At 42.5% G+C, this 20139-nt stretch overlaps 3 protein-coding genes across 6 annotated transcripts in view; all 3 read left to right on the forward strand.

Moving 5' to 3' along the window:
• Positions 1-5861, forward strand: part of LOC131882333 (uncharacterized) — a 6491-nt gene extending 630 nt beyond the window's left edge. The window contains exons 1-4 of one of the 4 annotated variants that reach the window (XM_059229449.1): positions 507-863; positions 3995-4259; positions 4524-4831; positions 5093-5861. In XM_059229449.1, the coding sequence (XP_059085432.1) occupies positions 708-863; positions 3995-4259; positions 4524-4831; positions 5093-5656 (1293 nt within the window). In that variant the 5' untranslated portion in view covers positions 507-707 and the 3' untranslated portion in view covers positions 5657-5861. Of the gene's footprint in view, positions 1-506; positions 864-1982; positions 2154-3994; positions 4832-5092 lie in introns of those variants that run through there. The other 3 variants (XM_059229448.1, XM_059229447.1, XM_059229450.1) reach the window with 3 other exon arrangements.
• Positions 5862-11413: 5552 nt separating this feature from the next.
• The window catches only part of LOC131882447 (RYamide receptor-like), a 15994-nt gene continuing 7268 nt past the window's right edge, over positions 11414-20139 (forward strand). The window contains exons 1-3 of the mRNA XM_059229593.1: positions 11414-11811; positions 14595-14721; positions 15951-16105. Of these exons, the coding sequence (XP_059085576.1) occupies positions 11414-11811; positions 14595-14721; positions 15951-16105 (680 nt within the window). The remainder of the gene's footprint in view (positions 11812-14594; positions 14722-15950; positions 16106-20139) is intronic.
• LOC131882602 (uncharacterized) overlaps positions 18915-20139 on the forward strand; it is a 5458-nt gene continuing 4233 nt past the window's right edge. The window contains exon 1 of the mRNA XM_059229801.1: positions 18915-19594. Coding sequence (XP_059085784.1) covers positions 19220-19594 — 375 coding nt within the window. The 5' untranslated portion in view covers positions 18915-19219. The remainder of the gene's footprint in view (positions 19595-20139) is intronic.

Consider the following 20139-nt stretch of genomic DNA (forward strand, 5'->3'; position numbering starts at 1 on the left):
ACCAAGATAATGACGGTATGGCTTCTTTGGACCAAACACGTTTTCATCTGTCTGTACGATTTTCCGAAATTTCGAAGCGTAATCATAATTTTGGTTGACTTGGAACAAGGCATTGAGGCCAGAGAGGTGGACGACTACCACGATGTCATAATCGTCTCTCACTTTCGCTTCTTTCTCTACTAACTGTATCTATCTACTGTACGTTGTACTGTAGATTCCCCACCGTCTCTTGGCGATAAATGCACCTCTTTTCATTGTTAATCTTCCTAATCTGCCCTCTGGGATGCTAGAAGGGATATGCTGTATTACACGAACTTGGATTGTTTAAGAGCCTCATTCATGACAACTCGTTGGATTGTCGTCCCTTGTTCCCATGACTTTTACCATTGACCCTCATCAGTTCCTCATTAAACGCCGACAATCAATGAAGTTTGCAGGTCTTCGTTGTACTACGTAAGTACGAGAGATGGCGCAATTTCATCCAAGTTTGCTCTTAAAGAAGGATAAATTGCTAGCTCACGATGCTTTGGATTTGCTCAATGGGATAAATGGTATCCTCTTCATAGAAGAAAGAATACTGCACCCCGGCTTTGTTGTTATGTCGTCACAGAAGTTTTGGTGCTGAACGTGTATAATTATGAATTAGCGGTGATGGAGGCAAATAAGGCAAACTAGACCTTGAGAGACTCATCGCAATTTTCCGCTGAATGATCCCGTGCTCTGGCTACGTGGTGACAATTGAGACTTATTCGAAATTCTTTGATTTGTCTTTCAGGATTTTCTTGTCCAGGATGAAGACCTTCACGGTGTCCATTCTCACTTTGGCGTTGTTGTTCGGATCCTCTAATGGCATCAACCACCGGGTAAGTTCAAGTCCATCCATTTCCCGAGTTTTTTTTTCTGGCTCACGAGTGCATCTCGATTGGATTTGACCTTGGACTTTCGTCAACAAGGCAAAGGTCTTCTCCGACGTATCTCATTAGCATAGATGGGCATTTTCAATGGTCAAGCCTAAGCACTTTAGCATGATATTTTCTGATCTACAATATATGTATACAATGACATGGGATTACATTTACTCATCAATTTTTTCAAGAGGCGATTTTGGCAAACGGGCCATTCATTAAAATCAGACCTTGCTCAACGGTCAAGAGTAGAATTTTCTAAAAAAGAGGCGTTCTTAGAAAAAAGTGCATTTGCATAGCTAATGTAAGCACGAATTGGAAGTAACGAGCTCATCAATATCAACAGTGTACGATACGAGTACCAAGTTTGAGCTCACTTGTCATCAAAACTTCAAAGTGGGCCTCTTTAAGAATGACTTTAAATGCAATCTTAGCGATTATTGAACCCCTGGCTCATTTTTTTTTACTCAATATTCTGTTAAAAGATAAAGGAAAGCTGAGCAGGCTTCAGCTAAGCTCTACTTCTTGTATTGCACCTTGAATCCTTCGGCACATTTTATCCCCTACAATACATCAGACCTGGGAATTCAATTTAGAGCTCAGTTATACTTACACCGAAAGACAAAAGTCCTTGTGCAAGCCAACTGTGGATTAATTGAGGTTTCCTCATGTTCGTCTTTTTTCACGAGCCCATCTGGACGAGCGGGTATCGGAATAGAATTAGGAAACGGTTGTAAATCTCCCCGAGAAGAATTTTCTTGGGTCCAATTACTGTACACGTCAGCCTTGGTCTTCCATCAGAGACGTCCTTCCCTATAGGTATAGGTATATATACATTTCTTTCTAGCGAAATCACGAAAAATCGCGCTGCCATCTGTATGCATTAATTGAGTGATGCATGCAAGGCCAATGGCCTGGCGTCTGATCAAAACCACAGATATTTAAGTGGTGCTACGGGACTGATCAAGTGTTTGAAGTAGGGTGGCAGGCAGATTAGAAAAGGGCACGATCAGTTAGAAATTTGTATCGGTAAGATCTTAATGTGTCTGAAAAGGGCATCTGAGCATTGGAATTAGGAGGAGGTAGTATCAGTGGTAGATGGTACTTCCTTGTGAACATCGCATCCATCATGTACTGACCTCAAAAGCCGTTCGAATCATTTGAGTGCATTTCAATTGCCGACAAGTCATTTGCCTGACCCCAACCGCAAACCTCTTGAAGGAAGGTCCTCATATCATTTACTTAAAGGTACGTAAATGACGTATTACACTGAATTCGTTCGTCGGGATCATAGTGGTACGCTCCAACTCAAATTGTCACCTTGGACGTGAATGGATTCCCAATTCTCATGCACTGAAACAAATTCCAGTGAATGATGGCCACGTGCTGTTCCCAGACATAAGGCACATACAGTAGTAGCGCACGTTGTTTCCTACTTGAAGTTATTTAACCGAACGGGACAGAATGCCAAGAATCTAGTGCAGAATAAATATGCCCTTTCGGCGCCACCAAATGAATCCTGTTACGATCTGGGAGAAGAGAGCCCTAGAATTATGCAGTTCTTCAAATATTGGCAGGGCAACGCCCTATTTTTCTCACAAGCTCTGCAGAGTAAGCAACTGACTCGCGAGTCGCTTAGTACAATGATAAAGAAGACCTTGGGTCAAATTGAGCATTCTTGGGTAGGCCATAGCAAGATTCCTAAATCAGCGAGTGGCTTATATGTTTGGATTGGAAGTGCAGAGGAGTTCAAAAAGCGGTATGATTGGAGTGCTAGGAGGTTAGCAGAAATGGTTATCCTTGTGATCGACCAAATGAGTTGAAAATACCTGGCAGCACTTTGATTGGTCAAGCCAGGAGACTTGTCATTCATGTGGTCGATTTCAGTCAAATGGCTCGAATGGCTACAGGATACAATTGAGGAAATTGTCCAGGTCTAATTGTCAAACTCCCTCAATCTCCGATTTGAACTGCTTAACGTGGGATTCCGTGCATTCCTTGAAAGGGAAGAGCGAAAGAAGTGCGAAACAGACAATAGAATCCAAGTGTTGTAGCAGGTTCAGAGGAATATGCAGACGTTCAAGCCCAAGGTTGATGATGTGAAGGTCTCGAAATTAATCTCTCCTGATCGGGAAATGTGAAGTTCAGCCGAGCAAAGTGATTCATTTGAGTGCAAAGCGCAATCAAAGGATCCCAGCAGGAGGAGGAGGAGGAAGAGTGAATATTCAATTGGACGGACGGGAGTTGTTTTCCAAGTCAATGGAAAAGGTCAGGGACGCCCTCAAGATCTTACGAAGCCGAGCAAGCTTGAGAAGAGACTAAGCTCTAAAACAATCGAAAAGAGTCAGCATGATCAAATCAATCAGAATCTAATTAGGAAGAACCTGCAAGACAAAAGTAATAGCCATGGGAAGGATTTGTAAATGATAAGCAAGGCATTGAAACAACTTTAGGCCATGTCACGGACTTCTAAAACTATGGACTGCGAAAGAGCTTCCCGGCAAATCGGCCTACTCTCGGTCATAGCCACTCTGAGCCCCTTTTCGAATGAAATTAATAAAATAAGAAATGTAGATCTCTTTAATTAACGGTAGGGCCGTTTTATATCATTTACATGCAAAGTCGATCGTTTCAAGGTTATGTTGTCAAAAGCTTATGTAGCTGACCAAGAGCAGGCCGAAAATTCAAATTTTATGTAGTGTTTATTACATAACTTTGAACATGTCTCCTGAGTTCCCTAAGCATAGGTTTAGGCTCAAACTTGGTTGAGTTCATCTTTTCAACAAGATCTTGTAGTTGTATGAAGTGCTTATTTGGAATAAGATGAGCGGTTTAGGAGACAGGATATTTTTGCTTCGTTTGCAGTCCATATCTTTAGAAGTCCGTGGCCATGTCTTGCAGTATGCCACCGTGTCCCTCGCCTCCAGTTGCCAAGGCTGGAAGGCAAAAATATGTTCATCATGCAGCCTACAATACTCTATTTGAACAAGGAGACACGGCAAACGCAATTAGACGTCAATTTGTTTTGATGTTATCTGTAGGAAAATCATATTCCCATTTGAAGATTTAAGAGTCATGTTGTTGTGCAGGTTCGTCGAGACGCCGATGCCGAGTTGTACAGAGATGCAGTAAATCCTGCGGATGGCGGAAAGGTCCCAGAATCCGCCCACCTTCGTTTAGAGTTGAACAAGTTGGACTCCTTAGGACTCAAAGATGAGGAAGGGATTCGAATGTCTGACGCCCTGAAGGACACCCCGTTGCCGGACAAGCTCAGCGGCGCTGGTGGACCCTCCTCCTTTGCAGGTGGTCCCTCCTCTTTCGTGGGCGGTTCAGGCTACCGTCCCTACAGCTCAGGTTTGTCACAGGCCGAGGAGGCCATTCTCGAGTCTTCTTCCCAACTTTTCAGTGACCCAATTGGCAACACCAATCGGTTCCCATTTAATCCAATATTTGACTCAAACAAAGAGCATGCCAGGCAGTTGCCACCCTCTACCAGGGAGATTACGCCTTACCTGACCGACAACTTAATTGACGAGGCCGACTCACCTGGTGTTGGAGGGAAATCCAATTACGGCGGAGGTGGACCGGTTTCTAGTAAAGGTCATCTTTTTGTCACAGATCCATATGCTAACCATGCCCCAGCCCATGGCTACAACCCCCCCTCTTACGAGATCGACCCTTATACCCCACATGAAGAGACCCCCGTATATAATCCATACAAACCGGCTCATGATCCCTACAAACCCGTCCATGATCCCTACAAACCCTATAAGCCAAAGGGACCCGTGCTATTGGAGAAACTCCCGTACGAAGTCAAGGAGATCAAACCCTTGTCAGTGAGCGTCCACAAGACGTACACTTCATTCGACTGCAGGAAAGCTCCTTATCTCGATCGGCACTACGCCGACCCTGAGGCTGGCTGCTCCGTAAGTAGCATTTCTTTAAAGATTATTGGTACATGTACTTTCCTATTTCGACATGCCAGACAACATTGAATCTCAAGGTAAGAGGTTGCGTGAAAATGACCGCCATCGTAACCGAGCTTTTTTTTGCACAAATGCTTCGACCATTTCAAAAGGGAAAGGAGAACACTTTTATTGCCGTTTTTATCGCTTTGGGATTGGAGCTTACCGCCAAGTTCGTGTTTTTAGAGTACCAGGGCTTCAACTACTTTCGATCCATTTCAGATCTACCACTTTTGTCACAAAGATGGCCGGCAAGAAACCTTCCACTGTGCTCACGGGACAACCTTCAATGAATACTTGGGCACTTGTGACCACGCCGAGGCTGTTTATTGTACTGGTGGAGATGGCTACGCCGCACCCCCCAAACCTCACCATGAGAGCAGTTACCACGAATCTCCCAAACCCCATCATGAGACCAGTTACCATCATTCTAACCTCAAACCTTCTTATCATGAGCCCCAAAAGCCCGTTTACCATGAACCAGAGCCTTCCTATTACCAGTCTCCTCAACAAACTTACCACGAGCCCGAGACCTACGACGAACCTGAACCCTACTATGATGAACCCGAACACCCACAGCACTACAACCCGCCCTCCTACAATAGAAAGCCCACTTACTCCGCCCCCAACCCTTATAAATCTGTTGCACCCAGTTATTCTTCCTCGCAGGATTATGAGGAACCCGACTATGGCAAAAAATCCCCCTACCCACGGCCTTCATTTGGGCCCGCCTATGAGCCCACTTTCGATTTCCCCAAATTGTCAGGGTTTAAGGCCCCATTCTAGAATCCAAGATCAAAATTTTGCCATACACAAAAACAATTCTCTCCTTCTTTGTCTCATAATGTACCTACATACTACATCGTAATCTTAACTTATTATCGTAAGCCTTCATTTCAAGCTGATCTCCTCTGCTTAGAAGCCCTTGGAATAATTTACAACTACCTAGTAGCAAGAATTTGTATCATTTATAAATAATACACCCATACAACTTATCCATGTTCTCGGCGTTTTGTTCATTTTACCGGTTAAGTTGGTCTCTATTTAAAGCATCTGACAAGAGAAATTTGGATCAAATTTTGAGCTTGTAGATCAATGGTTCTCCGGTTTCTCCTGAGATGAGCACTAAAATGGCATTAGGCTCTTTGGAAAAGGAACCAGCATAATGTACATCTGACACCGAAAAAGTTGAAAAATTGTGGGCTATTTTGTTGTTGGTTTTGTCTCCCCCAAAGCCTAACTTTCAGCGCAAAGCCGTTTCTAGTAGGCAATGTGACCATCTCTCATAAAGAGGATGGATTTCCATTTACCAAATTCCGCAGAGGATTTATATATCTATTCATTCGAGTAGAGTTGCACTGTATTTTGGACGTGGATTGATCCCTCGGTAGCAACGATCGCTCAGGGATTTGGGCTATTTCAATGTGTTTGCATAGTAAACATTGTGAGGTCAGAGCAGCGCATTTTCAGGAGACAAGGAACCATCGCTCAGCAATCACCACTTCCCAATTGTTTTCCTGATGCCAGGTCATACTGTTCCCCAAAAGAATTTGGATACTCGTGTTTGGACACGAGAGCAAAAGGTTCCCGAGATTGTTCCAAACCTATTCATATTGCAACCACGTGATTTGAAACCGTCCACGTAGATTAGATCTCATGTAAGAGAGACAAGCCGTTTGATCCATCCATTTACTCATGGGTTGCAAATCCTGTTCATACACAGTTTTCGTAGTTCAACAATACACTAGGATGTTACCTTTGAATTAATCGCTCGCATTAAAGAATTTAGGAGCTCATTTTCGAGAAAAGTTGAAATCGATTTGGTACCAATATGGGTCCTTATTTGCATCATCAGGGAACCCAAACGAGATAGGGAAGATGCTCGATAGACTGCTAAATAAACTACTTGTAAAATGGCATGAACGCAATTTCTTTTCGGGACATGGTGTGACCTGGGTCTCTAACCATGCATAGCATTTCGATGGAATTAGTCAAAAACAACTTCAACACATAACAACTCAATGAAGAGAAATCAGACCAATCGATCCTACATTTGATAGAAGCAAACTCACAAAGCACCCTCTGAAGTGCAAAACCTAAACCATATTTCGCGTAGCGTAAGAAGCCTATTGTACCTTGGGACTTTTCCTAATTGCTGCTAATCGTGGTTCAGGAGCTTAAGCAGCAGTTTACCATTAGCATTTGCTGGTACTAGATTTCAGTAGCTCGATATCAAGCAAGCCGAGTCCAAGCTTCTTTGGGCTATTCAGATTGCAGTCAACATGAGTAACCCCTTAACCAAGGTATATAGAGAAGCAGACCTTAACAGATCTAATGGGCGGACCTACGGTCATTCCCCAGGGTTAAGTCAGAGGCAATGTTGGCTGTGATACCCGTCGTCAGATAGAGGGTAGGCCAAGCATGAGCATTGCCATGTGATTCGGTAACAAACAAACGCAATTATTGAACTAGATCATTTTTTTGACTTTTCCACTCAAAAGTGGCAAATAAACACGCAAAACTAGCAAGCAACAAACAATCCCATTTTGGACCCAAAACCTTAGGTGCTAGTTTTGAGCACCCCTACGTATTTTCAAATGTTCAAGACGCTGCAGACCACCATTTTCATCCCGTCAGTGGCTAATACGGCATGTTTTTGAAGATGAACTTGTTTGCTCTATGAATTGTCTCTCAAGCCTCTCTGAAGAATGGGCTTGACAATCGGCAAGGAGTCCACACCAATTCCACTTGATTCACACTTCGCAAGTGACTGATAAGTCTTGCTGACTGATTCCTAAGTGATCGATCATCGCGAGTTGTAAACGCTTCACACCTCCTGCTGGGAAATTGACAGCTCATGCCAATCCCAAGAAACGAGGCCATCATAACCCAAACTGATGATTTCATATTCGAAGGCGGAACGAACGAACAGTCAATGGCCTGACTGATCAGGATTTGACAGAACTTAACCTCATAGTGTAAAGCGAGATATCAATCTGAATGGTTGGTTGGCAGAGACTCGACTAGAATGAACATTAATGCTGCTTTGTTAGAGATTTTTCCATGTTCACCCAAAGAAAAATGGCTTGGCTTGGCATGTCTGCTACATGGCAATACATTCCAAGGAATCTTTTCAAGGCTCTCTTTGGTACTGGGAGTTTTTTTAAAGTCTACAATTGGTCAGGTTTCTAGCTTGTTTACTAATCTTTTTACTTGCCGCTATATCCCTTGCACTTTGACATTCTGGTAAAGACATGATAATCCAATTGTTTACATTTTCAAAATTTTTGTGATAAAAATGGGCCAAAAATAAACCAAAAGGAAAGTAGAGGTCAGTTGGTTTAAAGCGGGCTCATCTACCATAGCACACCAATCATTTAAAGTAAGCATTCGTTTTGATTGACCACCTACTCAAGCTTTTTGAAAGCATTTCAGGCTTGTCATTTTTCTGGCCTTGCAACAACCGGCCAGTTTTACCTTGGCCCAACCGACAAATGAGCCTTCATGACCGTTTCAAAACGGAGAAGTGGTGCATCGTTCTTGAATGCATTTCTTTCAGTGCAGAATCTCTCGCTCAGGTAAGATCTTGACCTGATTGAGTAAGAGCTCTGACAACCTCGAGAGCAGATTTGGTTCATCAAAACCAGGTTTGGCCAAGTTGAGTTTCTCGTCTCAAGTGTCTTCGGTGTCTTCGGTGTCTTCCACTGACCTGAGAATCTGAGCATTGGGTTTTTGCCTTTAGGCGATCGAGCTAGCCCTGATCTTTACGTAGACATTAGAGTAACGTAACACAAGATCAACTTGAGAGGCTCACTTCTCAAACCATGGCAGTACATCCTGCAATCAGTTGGTTTTTCTTTGTTGCGTTAAACTATGGGTGTTCGAAAATTTTAGTTTCAGCTCCGAGTCTGGTCGCTTTTCGTGTGAGTTTTAAGCACACTCACGGTCGCTTTGAGTTTGGTCTGGATTTTGTGTTTGATTAGCAGTCATAAATGGATGTATACATATCTTTGAGCCAATCTATATTCGACTGACGGCTGAAAGGAGTGACGATATGCCTTACATCCTTCTCCTCTCACCAATAGTTTCTCTATTTCCCTTCCTTCTTTTACTATTCGTCATGGTTCATCTATTGCTAGCCAAACACTGGAATCCGACAAAGCAACAATAAAGGATCTGATATGGGGTTTGAGGTTGAGTATCAAATTCTACTATCTGTCCAGCTAACTAAAGGGGTAATGGGTCAGGTGAATGATCCTTGAATCGAGGCGAGTAATTTCCAATTGTGCCAGTCCACATGGGAACCATAACAGAGCTACTTGGTGAAACCAATTGTGGAGCCCAAACCAGGAAAATGCAAATCAGACAAACTTGGTCCAACGAGATTTGCCTCAAGGCGAAACAAAATCCTTTGTCACGGATGTGAGAGGACTAATGCAAAGCTTAGCATGCAAAGATTCCAAAACTGATGCGAACATCCTGAGAGAATCCATCTACAAATATTCTGAGCTTGTTCAGGTTCAACACTTGTTCCACTTTCAAGGTTTGTGTATGGAACCAAACTTGTGCCAGGGGGATCATCCCCCAAAGAAGGCCAAGCGATCTATGATATTCAAAATGTTTCCCTTTTAAGCAATGTTTGAGCTGCAAATCAGTTGTGCAATATTCTTGCAACGGGCGATCTCTCTCCTGTCAATAATCGTATGCCATAGCTCGAGTCAAGTGCAATTCTAGGTGCTAAAATGCATCATGGTGACTCTTGCTTGGCAAATGCATTTAAAAGCCACTTGGCCGGCCAACGACCTCTTGATTTGAAACTGTGATAAATCAGCCATTTTTGGCACTTCGATGCACTTCTGTTAACCACCCACTGCTTGCACTCACGAGCAAGGTCCGTTAGTCGAGGTTCAATCTACTCGCATACATTGGTCAAAATTATAGTAATGTTTTACAGCATAGATACATTACCAGCTCAGTCTCTTGTTCATTTCCTGGTATCTTTTACTCCTATATTCCTCTATCGCCTTCATTTTGGTGTTGGAATATAAGTACATACAATGCAATACAAAACGCGTACGATACAGATTGGCCCTTCTCTTGATTGCATATTTGACCCGAATGATTTGGATCAAACAAGATCACATTTTTGAAAGAGAACAAGGCTCTCAGAAAATATTTAAAAACCACTAGCAATGCATCTAAATCTAGACGGTTTCTGTTCTCTTCGAGCGTAAGTTCCCTCATCACCGATCTCTTGCTGCGGGATGACGAAATTTCGCACTACAAAACAACATTTCTTGATAGAGAATCAAAGTTCCTTCGCGGACCAGATTTTGCTCAGTCACTGGTACGCTTGGAATGGTTTTATCTAATAAAGAGATGAGCCTTCGATAATTCAAGATCATTCCGTTTTGATTTTACCTTAGTGCAAGCAATCACAAACGATCCTCTTTCATCCTGCTGTATTTATTTTGCATCAATAGAGGAGTCTCGTGCTTCCTCTTATACAATTGTTGGTCGTAAATTCGGCCTCTAATTGTTAATATAAGCAAAATCTGACGTGTAACCAATTCACTGTTATGTATTCAAATGCGCAAACCGTGACGGACAAATGTGGTCCTCTTTTTCTCTGGTCAATGATTTCTTCGCACAATATCATTCCACTCAAAGCTGTTATCATTCTTCGGTGTCAAACCATGCGCATGTCTGAATACAATAGACCAAATCTGGTCTTCCCATTTGATAGCTTGGGATGGTAGAAACGCCTCCGTGTATTTGTTTACCCATCTACACTATGCTCTTCAATTGGTCTATTAACAATGAGTTAAATAATGCACCAGAGTAGAAGATGTACAACACATTCTTCTATACTAGTGAGAAATAAGCAGACCAGAGCTAGCGCCCGAGATCATCAGTGTTCATTTTTCCTGACTAGCACAAAGGCAAGCACAACCACCTCGTCCATGAGTGGTTGTTGCATGCATGGTTGTAGTTCGATGATGGGAGTGAGAAGGGACCCACTGTCCTACTCCTCGACTACCTTGTTCGGGCCTGCTGTGAAGACAATTTCTACTCCCCTCGATCCAGTGAAGAACACACTCTCTCACGACCAGACACTTCCAGTCTCATTTTGAATTAGTTAGCAATCAAGTGAAATGTTCGTGATACGTCTTTTATGGATTGGTTGAGATTTGGAGGGCTGCCATTGCATTAGTGGCCATGGCTCGGAATGAGAAACAAGTTCGGATAGTTCAGATCCAATTGAGACTAGAGCAGGCAAGTTCAAGTTGTGCATGGTAGACGTGCGTCTGGTGGGGCCAAAGTTGTTCAGTCAGATATTTTCTACTCAACCTGTCTTTCAGAATATTTTTCAGAGTCTTTTTCGTCTCTTCGTTTCAAGTCACCCGAGGAGATTTGGCAGAGTACTTGGATTAGTGAATATTCATGTCGTTGCCATCAAGAAACGATCCTGAGCCCAGGGAGCACAATGCCAATCCTTCCCATTTCTGACAGATAGCACCCAATCAGTGAGGGCTAATGAAAATGATGGATTTCGTGAAACATTGGCGGCAATGGAGGATCTACTCCTTGCCGGTGCTCATCATGTTCTCACTGGTTGTGGTGTCCATGCGAAGACCTGAACAGGGTCACTCGATCCCGTTGGAAAATTTTATTCCCGTGGAAAACGCGGATCCCAAGCGCGAAATCTTCCAAGAAATGAAAGTGAGCCAATGCGGTTGTTCCAAGCTTGTGCCCACCAACGAAATTCCCCCGAACCCAATCTGGGACCAGGGGAACACCACGTGCAGTTTGGACACGTGGATCCGAGGACCTCACCAAGGGGTTATTGGTTTCACTTATTTCGAGCATCCAGCCAAGACTGACAAGGCCAAAAGTCGGGATTACCTCCAGGTGGGTGCTTATTTTAAGGCCTCGGCAACGTGTGAACAAATGAATAGCGGAGAACACCGACCAAAGAGACCAACCTATTTTCAGTGGATAGGCATTAGGTTGTCGAAAACAGAAAATTCTGGTCACGATGGTTTCGTGTTCGTTCGTATTGCGGTGGGGATTGTTCGTCAGTTTGGCGTTTTCCCCTTCATTCAAGCGAATATTGGTTGGAAATGCAATGAATCAATGCCTTTGGTCATCCAGACTTTCTACGATCCTTGACCATGTCAATCCGGACCTTGAAAGTGTGGGCACATCAACGGACGGAACAAGGGTCGTTACAGAAAATACTGATGTCAGCCGGTTTCATGGCAAAGAAAAACCCAAATTGCTTCAATGGCCCTGACCAACAAAGCAAGAACAATATAGACAGATTCTACAAGGGCCCCAATATTCTCTGTTGGAATGCCCATTGCTAATGTACGCAACAAACGTACTCTTGGGATTAGGTTAAGTGCAATTTGTTCATTTTCATTTGATTTCAAAATAGGACGCAATCTGCTATGACAATTATGTGTCTACCGCTGTAAAAGTGAAGTTAAATCAGACAATCTTAAACGTATATCGTCTACCAGGTTTCAAGGAGCTTCGAGGAATTTGATGAAAACTGACACGCCAAAAGTCTTTTCAATGAAGGTCGAGGCAAAAAACGTAGAGCTTTTGCTTTGAGATCTTGGAGGCCCTTGGACAGAAGCCTGGTTCCATCTAAGAGCCTAGCAACATACGTACAAGGGGGAATCAAGTTAGATGAGACTGGGCTTACATTTTTTGTGAGAATGAACAAACATTTTCAAAATATGACTTCAGCAGGTCTCATTCATGAAGGATTTAGGTGTAGTCCTCCAAGATAATGGAAAGTTTGATGAACATATCCAGTTGAAAGTTGGTAAAACTTTTCAAATGTGCGTTGGATACATCACACGTTTTAAGTCCAGAGACAGCATCGCGATGCCAACTCTGTACAAATCGATTGTTCAGCCACATCTTGAATATGCTTCAACCCTATGGGCTCCATTGAGTTCAGCAGGTTTGCAAAAGGTCGAACAAGTCCAAAGATGTTTCACTAGGAACATCACAGGATTGAGAGAATTCTCTTAGTGGGAGAGACTAAAAAAGTTGGACTGTACAGTGTTCAGAGAAGGTACGCAAGGTAGTTGAAGTTGAAAGGTAGTCCAAGGTAGTTGAAATTGTACGAATTCAAAAGCATCCATGAGCTTTGTCCCAAGCTAGGATTTAGGGTCAATTCTAGTGACCCTAGAGGCTTAATGTGCGTTTTGAGAGGTCCTTCAGGCCTTCCAGAATCAAGGTTAGATAGAACAATGAAGCCAGTCCACTTCTTCTTTTCTTGGGCTCTTTCATTGTTTAATTTGCTACTCTTCTGACTACTCTAATATTCGTAGGAATACGTAGGCATTAATGATGCGGTAGCATCTCTCAAGTCAGACTTGGACAAATTTTTGGACAGTATTCCAAATCAACCCTATATTCAAGGACTAGCTCGGCTGCTAACTCAAACTCGTTGGTAGACCAAATATCATAGATTGAAAGGTAAAAAATAAAAGAAAAATGACCTTTCAATTTGATGTACTGGGAATTCGTACTTTCCCTGTAGTGGTAAGAAAGCACGCGAAAAACCTAATGAAGAGAGCTCTCGTATTGGGAGAGGTTAGAAAGGTTGGGATTGCACAGTATTCAGAGAAGGGACGAAAAGTATCTGATACTGTACGTTTTCAAAAGCATCCATGAGCTTTGTCCCGACCAGGATTTAGGGTCATGTAGTGACCGTAGAGGCTTAACATGAGTTTTGAGAGCATCATCAAGCGCTCGAGAATCCAGGCTAGTTAGAACAATGAAGTACAACTCTTGTCTTCTCGCGGGTTCCTTCAATGTTCAATTTGCTGCCTTCAAATATTCGTAGGGCGTATCTAGGTGTTAATACAGTAGCAGGATTTAAGTCAAACTTGGACAATTTTTTGACTAAGATTCCTGTTCAACCTTATGTTCAAGGGTTAGCCAGATCAGCCAACTCTAATTTTTTGGTCGATCTAATAATATATATAGATAAAAGTTAGATAAAATGTATAAATTTCTCGTCTTGAACTGGGGGGATTCCAATCCCAGTAGCGGTAAGGAAGTCGCAAAAAAAATGACTGATTATTGAGGCACCATTAGGACCTGCACTTTAGTGGGTAAACCTCTGGATAGGCTCAGATCGACGTTGAAGATCTTGTGAGCGGAATCATTTGATAGACCAGCCTCTGTTATGATGCCTTTGATATTGTTCGATCGGAATTGATCAGGATGTCAAATTTGGCATGTTCTCTGGTGTTCTCCTCGTTCAGGTGTCCAATGCACGTGATGATTGCGTTTACCTTCAAAGGTCATATGTCCTTATTGTGCCTCAATGGTCCTCCATATCGAAAGATACGGCAAAACTTTTTATGTGCCTGTTTGCTGACACTGCGTTTAAGTAAAAATTGCCCTTCCTCTCTTGCTTCATCTTCAAATATTAAGTTGATTTATATCCGTATTTTGGGCCATCCAAAAAGAGCATTGACTGAATGAATAGAGTTGACTTAAATAGGAATTTAAACAAGTTTGCAAAAAATCTTAGAAAGTGGTGAAATAAACTTCCTCAAATGATGACCTCTCATCTTCATCAGAAGCGTTGTCATCACTCTTTTCGAATGAATATTTTGTGTTTTTTGCCTGGAAAAAAATCAATTCATATCTTCTAAACGTATTTCATTTCGAGCGCATTTGTTGATTTCAGTTGTGCTCCGGATTGGGAATCCGGATACCATCGATCTTACGTAGTTTGGCTCTTTGGAGTCGGGTTCTTCATTCCCTTGGGCATCATCTTGGTGGCATCCAGTTTAACCATTTGGAAATTGCACAAGGTACAGTATGATTGGACATACAATTAGTTTGATGGGCACCTCTCAAGCCTCAGATGGATAGAGGATCGTTTTTTTGCTTACACTTCAATTGATCAATTAATGTCTGTCATTGCCGTCAATCGATCAGATTGAATATTATAATCAACCAAGTTTGTCAAAGATAAGGCCAATTATTGTCAAATTTTGAACTTGTAAACATGAGGAGAAGAATCAAAAAAGGGTTTAATTATATATCCCGTCACCATTGCTGTGATTTACTTTAAAAACAATTACGAAATCTGAACGCTACACCATTTGACTTTTCCTTCTACAGATGCTACTAAAATCACTATCATTTTCAAATGGTAAGAAAGATAGAAAACGGCAAATTTATGAAGTCTCACTAAACCATTTCAAGAAAGGGCTAAAATGGAGCAAAGTGAAATGATATTCATGAAGAGATCTTCACTTCTTCACTCAAAGCGGATCTCTCTCTTTGTTCTTTATCAGTCACGATAAGCTCACTGAAGCAAGAGACTGAGCACAAAAGTTTGGGGAGCACTTCGGTCTATTGATATGAAAATCCAGTAATTGTTTCTTTCGTTCAATTCCAATATCTGGAGACAATCGATAATAATTATAACAATAATATATTCCAACTTCTCTTTGTATGTCATTTTTGTCTCTTAAATCCTAAGACAATAAAAAGTATACTGAGCGTTTCTTGGGACAGTTCTCGATACTTTGTCGTCACTTGAGCTGCAATTTCATTATGATCATAACAATTAGCATTTACAAAGTATAAACAGCCAAAGTCAAATCAATCAAAAATTCCCGTTGAAACCCGGGGTAAGTACGTACATAGATGGTGCTCTCGCAGTGCCAAATGAAGGACATGGAGAAAGGGGCATCATCATTTAAAAGGCCACCTGAGCATATAGTACAGTGAACAAAATTCAAAGTCAGGATGCTTCGGTCCCATGAAGTTACTGAAAACTTTTCCCAGCCGGTCAAAATACTGCTCGGCCAGCCGAGTTGGTGGCCAAGTCAAAGCACGTCGTTATGTCTATCCAAAGGCGTCCCATGTCAAGGTCCCGTGAGTGTGGGCTCGCAAAATTAGTAGTGACTTCTCTCCGTGCTAACAAGTCTCTCCTTCCTATTTGGTCCAAATGAAGAATGTCAACTGCCACGGTTTCTTTGGAAAATGTTGCTTGATCTCTCCCCAATTGTGTTTGTGTTTGCCTCCCCAGATCAGCTCATCTATCAATGAAAAGAACGTGCGAAGACGTTCCATTAAGCGGAGTTCGAAAGTTTCGGTGCTCATCATCTGGATGAATGTCGTGTTCCTTATCTGTTGGTTACCTTATGGGGTCTTGTGTTTCCTCAGGTTCATTGCTGGAGAAAGGTAAGAAGGCGTTCATGCATACATAGACAAACCCTATTTCTTCGACATGTCAACCGTAAGTGAAAGTAGTGGTGAGATCCACGACCCAGTAACATCTGAGATCCTTCAAAGCCTTTGCTCGAAGATGTATGGAACAACGATTGAACGATGGAACGGAAACTGAAGTTGCACTAATTGATTGGCAGATTGCAAAACAAAGCTGGTTTTAGCCAAATACCAAGAAGAGTTTGAAGCGAACATCCCCCTGAGGAAAGCTTTTACTGAAGTTATTTCACAAGAATCAAACTCGTGCAAAGCTCTATTTTTGAACGAGTGGGTTGAGCCTTTTGGAGAATGCAAAGAATGTATTGAACAAAGTGACAGGCTCGGCCAGATTCTTTCGTTGTACTTTATATGTAGAAAGGCTATTTGGCAGTACATCCTGCAATCAGTTGGTTTTTCTTTGTTGCGTTAAACTATGGTGTTCGAAAATTTTAGTTTCAGCTCCGAGTCTGGTCGCTTTTCGTGTGAGTTTTAAGCACACTCACGGTCGCTTTTGAGTTTGGTCTGGATTTTGTGTTTGATTAGCATTCATAAATGGATGTCTACATAGCTTTGAGCCAATCTATATTCGACTGACGGCTGAAAGGAGTGAACGAATGCCTTACATCCTTCTCCACTCACCAATAGTTTCTCTATTCCCTTTCCTTCTTTTTACTATTTGCCATGGTTCATCTATTGCTAGCCAAACACTGGAATCCGACAAAGCAACAATAAAGGATCTGATATGGGGTTTGAGGTTGAGTATCAAATTCTACTATCTGTCCAGCTAACTAAAGGGTAATGGGTCAGGTGAATGATCCTTGAATCGAGGCGAGTAATTTCAATTGTGCCAGTCACATGGGAACCATAACAGAGCTACTTGGTGAAACCAATTGTGGAGCCCAAACCAGGAAAATGCAAATCAGAACAAACTTGGTCCAACGAGATTTGCCTCAAGGCGAAACAAAATCCTTTGTCACGGATGTGAGAGGACTAATGCAAAGCTTAGCATGCAAAGATTCCAAACTGATGCGAACATCCTGAGAGAATCCATCTACAAATATTCTGAGCTTGTTCAGGTTCAACACTTGTTCCACTTTCAAGGTTTGTGTATGGAACCAAACTTGTGCCAGGGGGATCATCCCCCAAAGAAGGCCAAGCGATCTATGATATTCAAAATGTTTCCCTTTTAAGCATTTTTGAGCTGCAAATCAGTGTTGCAATATTCTTGCAACGGGCGATCTCTCTCCTGTCAATAATCGTATGCCATAAGCTCGAGTCAAGTGCAATTCTAGGTGCTAAAATGCATCATGGTGACTCTTGCTTGGCAAATGCATTTAAAAGCCACTTGGCCGGCCAACGACCTCTTGATTTGAAACTGTGATAAATCAGCCATTTTGGCACTTCGATGCACTTCTGTTTAACCACCCACTGCTTGCACTCACGAGCAAGGTCCGTTAGTCGAGTTCAATCTACTCGCATACATTGGTCAAAATTATAGTAATGTTTTACACATAGATACATTACCAGCTCAGTCTCTTGTTCATTCCTGGTATCTTTTTACTCCTATATCCTCTATCGCCTTCATTTTGGTGTTGGAATATAAGTACATACAATGCAATACAAAACGCGTACGATACAGATTGGCCCTTCTCTTGATTGCATATTCGACCCGAATGATTTGGATCAAACAAGATCACATTTTTGAAAGAGAACAAGGCTCCAAGAAAATATTTAAAAACCACTAGCAATGCATCTAAATCTAGACGGTTTCTGTTCTCTTCGAGCGTAAGTTCCCTCATCACCGATCTCTTGCTACGGGATGACGAAATTTCGCACTACAAAACAACATTTCTTGATAGAGAATCAAAGTTCCTTCGCAGACCAGATTTTGCTCAGTCACTGGCACGCTTGGCATGGTTTTGTCTAATAAAGAGATGAGCCTTCGATAATTCAAGATCATTCCGTTTTGATTTTACCTTAGTGCAAGCAATCACAAACGATCCTCTTTCATCCTGCTGTATTTATTTTGCATCAATAGAGGAGTCTCGTGCTTCCTCTTATACAATTGTTGGTCGTAAATCGGCCTCTAATGGTTCATATAAGCAAAATCTGACGTGTAACCAATTCACTGTTATGTATTCAAATGCGCAAACCGTGACGGACAAATGTGGTCCTCTTTTCTCTGGTCAATGATTTCTTCGCACGATATCATTCCACTCAAAGCTGTTATCATTCTTCGGTGTCAAACCATGCGCATGTCTGAATACAATAGACCAAATCTGGTCTTCCCATTTGATGGCTTGGGATGGTAGAAACGCCTCCGTGTATTTGTTTACCCATCTACACTATGCTCTTCAATTGGTCTATTAACAATGAGTTAAATATTGCACCAGAGTAGAAGATGTACAACACATTCTTCTATACTAGTGAGAAATAAGCAGACCAGAGCTAGCGCCCGAGATCATCAGTGTTCATTTTTCCTGACTAGCACAAAGGCAAGCACAACCACCTCGTCCATGAGTGGTTGTTGCATGCATGGTTGTAGTTCGATGATTGGAGTGAGAAGGGACCCACTGTCCTACTCCTCGACTACCTTGTTCGGGCCTGCTGTGAAGACAATTTCTACTCCCCTCGATCCAGTGAAGAACACACTCTCTCACGACCGGACACTTCCAGTCTCATTTTGAATTAAGTTAGCAATCAAGTGAAATGTTCGTGATACGTCTTTTATGGATTGGTTGAGATTTGGAGGGCTGCCATTGCATTAGTGGCCATGGCTCGGAATGAGAAACAAGTTCGGATAGTTCAGATCCAATTGAGACTAGAGCAGGCAAGTTCAAGTTGTGCATGGTAGACGTGCGTCTGGTGGGGCCAAAGTTGTTCAGTCAGATATTTTCTACTCAACCTGTCTTTCAGAATATTTTTCAGAGTCTTTTTCGTCTCTTCGTTTCAAGTCATCCGAGGAGATTTGGCAGAGCACTTGGATTAGTGAATATTCATGTCGTTGCCATCAAGAAACGATCCTGAGCCCAGGGAGCACAATGCCAATCCTTCCCATTTCTGACAGATAGCACCCAATCAGTGAGGCTAATGAAAATGATGGATTTCGTGAAACATTGGCGGCAATGGAGGATCTACTCCTTGCCGGTGCTCATCATGTTCTCACTGGTTGTGGTGTCCATGCGAAGACCTGAACAGGGTCACTCGATCCCGTTGGAAAATTTTATTCCCGTGGAAAACGCGGATCCCAAGCGCGAAATCTTCCAGAAAATGAAAGTGAGCCAATGCGGTTGTTCCAAGCTTGTGCCCACCAACGAAATTCCCCCGAACCCAATCTGGGACCAGGGGAACACCACGTGCAGTTTGGACACGTGGATCCGAGGACCTCACCAAGGGGTTATTGGTTTCACTTATTTCGAGCATCCAGCCAAGACTGACAAGGCCAAAAGTCGGGATTACCTCCAGGTGGGTGCTTATTTTAAGGCCTCGGCAACGTGTGAACAAATGAATAGCGGAGAACACCGACCAAAGAGACCAACCTATTTTCAGTGGATAGGCATTAGGTTGTCGAAAACAGAAAATTCTGGTCACGATGGTTTCGTGTTCGTTCGTATTGCGGTGGGGATGTTTCGTCAGTTTGGCGTTTTCCCCTTCATTCAAGCGAATATTGGTTGGAAATGCAATGAATCAATGCCTTTGGTCATCCAGACTTTCTACGATCCTTGACCATGTCAATCCGGACCTTGAAAGTGTGGGCACATCAACGGACGGAACAAGGGTCGTTACAGAAAATACTGATGTCAGCCGGTTTCATGGCAAAGAAAAACCCAAATTGCTTCATTGGCCCTGACCAACAAAAGCAAGAACAATATTAGCCAGATTCTACACGGGCCCCAATATTCTCTGTTGGAATGCCCATTGCTAATGTACGCAACAAACGTACTCTTGGGATTAGGTTAAGTGCAATTTGTTCATTTTCATTTGATTTTCAAAATAGGACGCAATCTGCT

Source organism: Tigriopus californicus, chromosome 6 (genome assembly GCF_007210705.1).
Source record: "Tigriopus californicus strain San Diego chromosome 6, Tcal_SD_v2.1, whole genome shotgun sequence".
NCBI lineage: Eukaryota > Metazoa > Arthropoda > Copepoda > Harpacticoida > Harpacticidae > Tigriopus > Tigriopus californicus.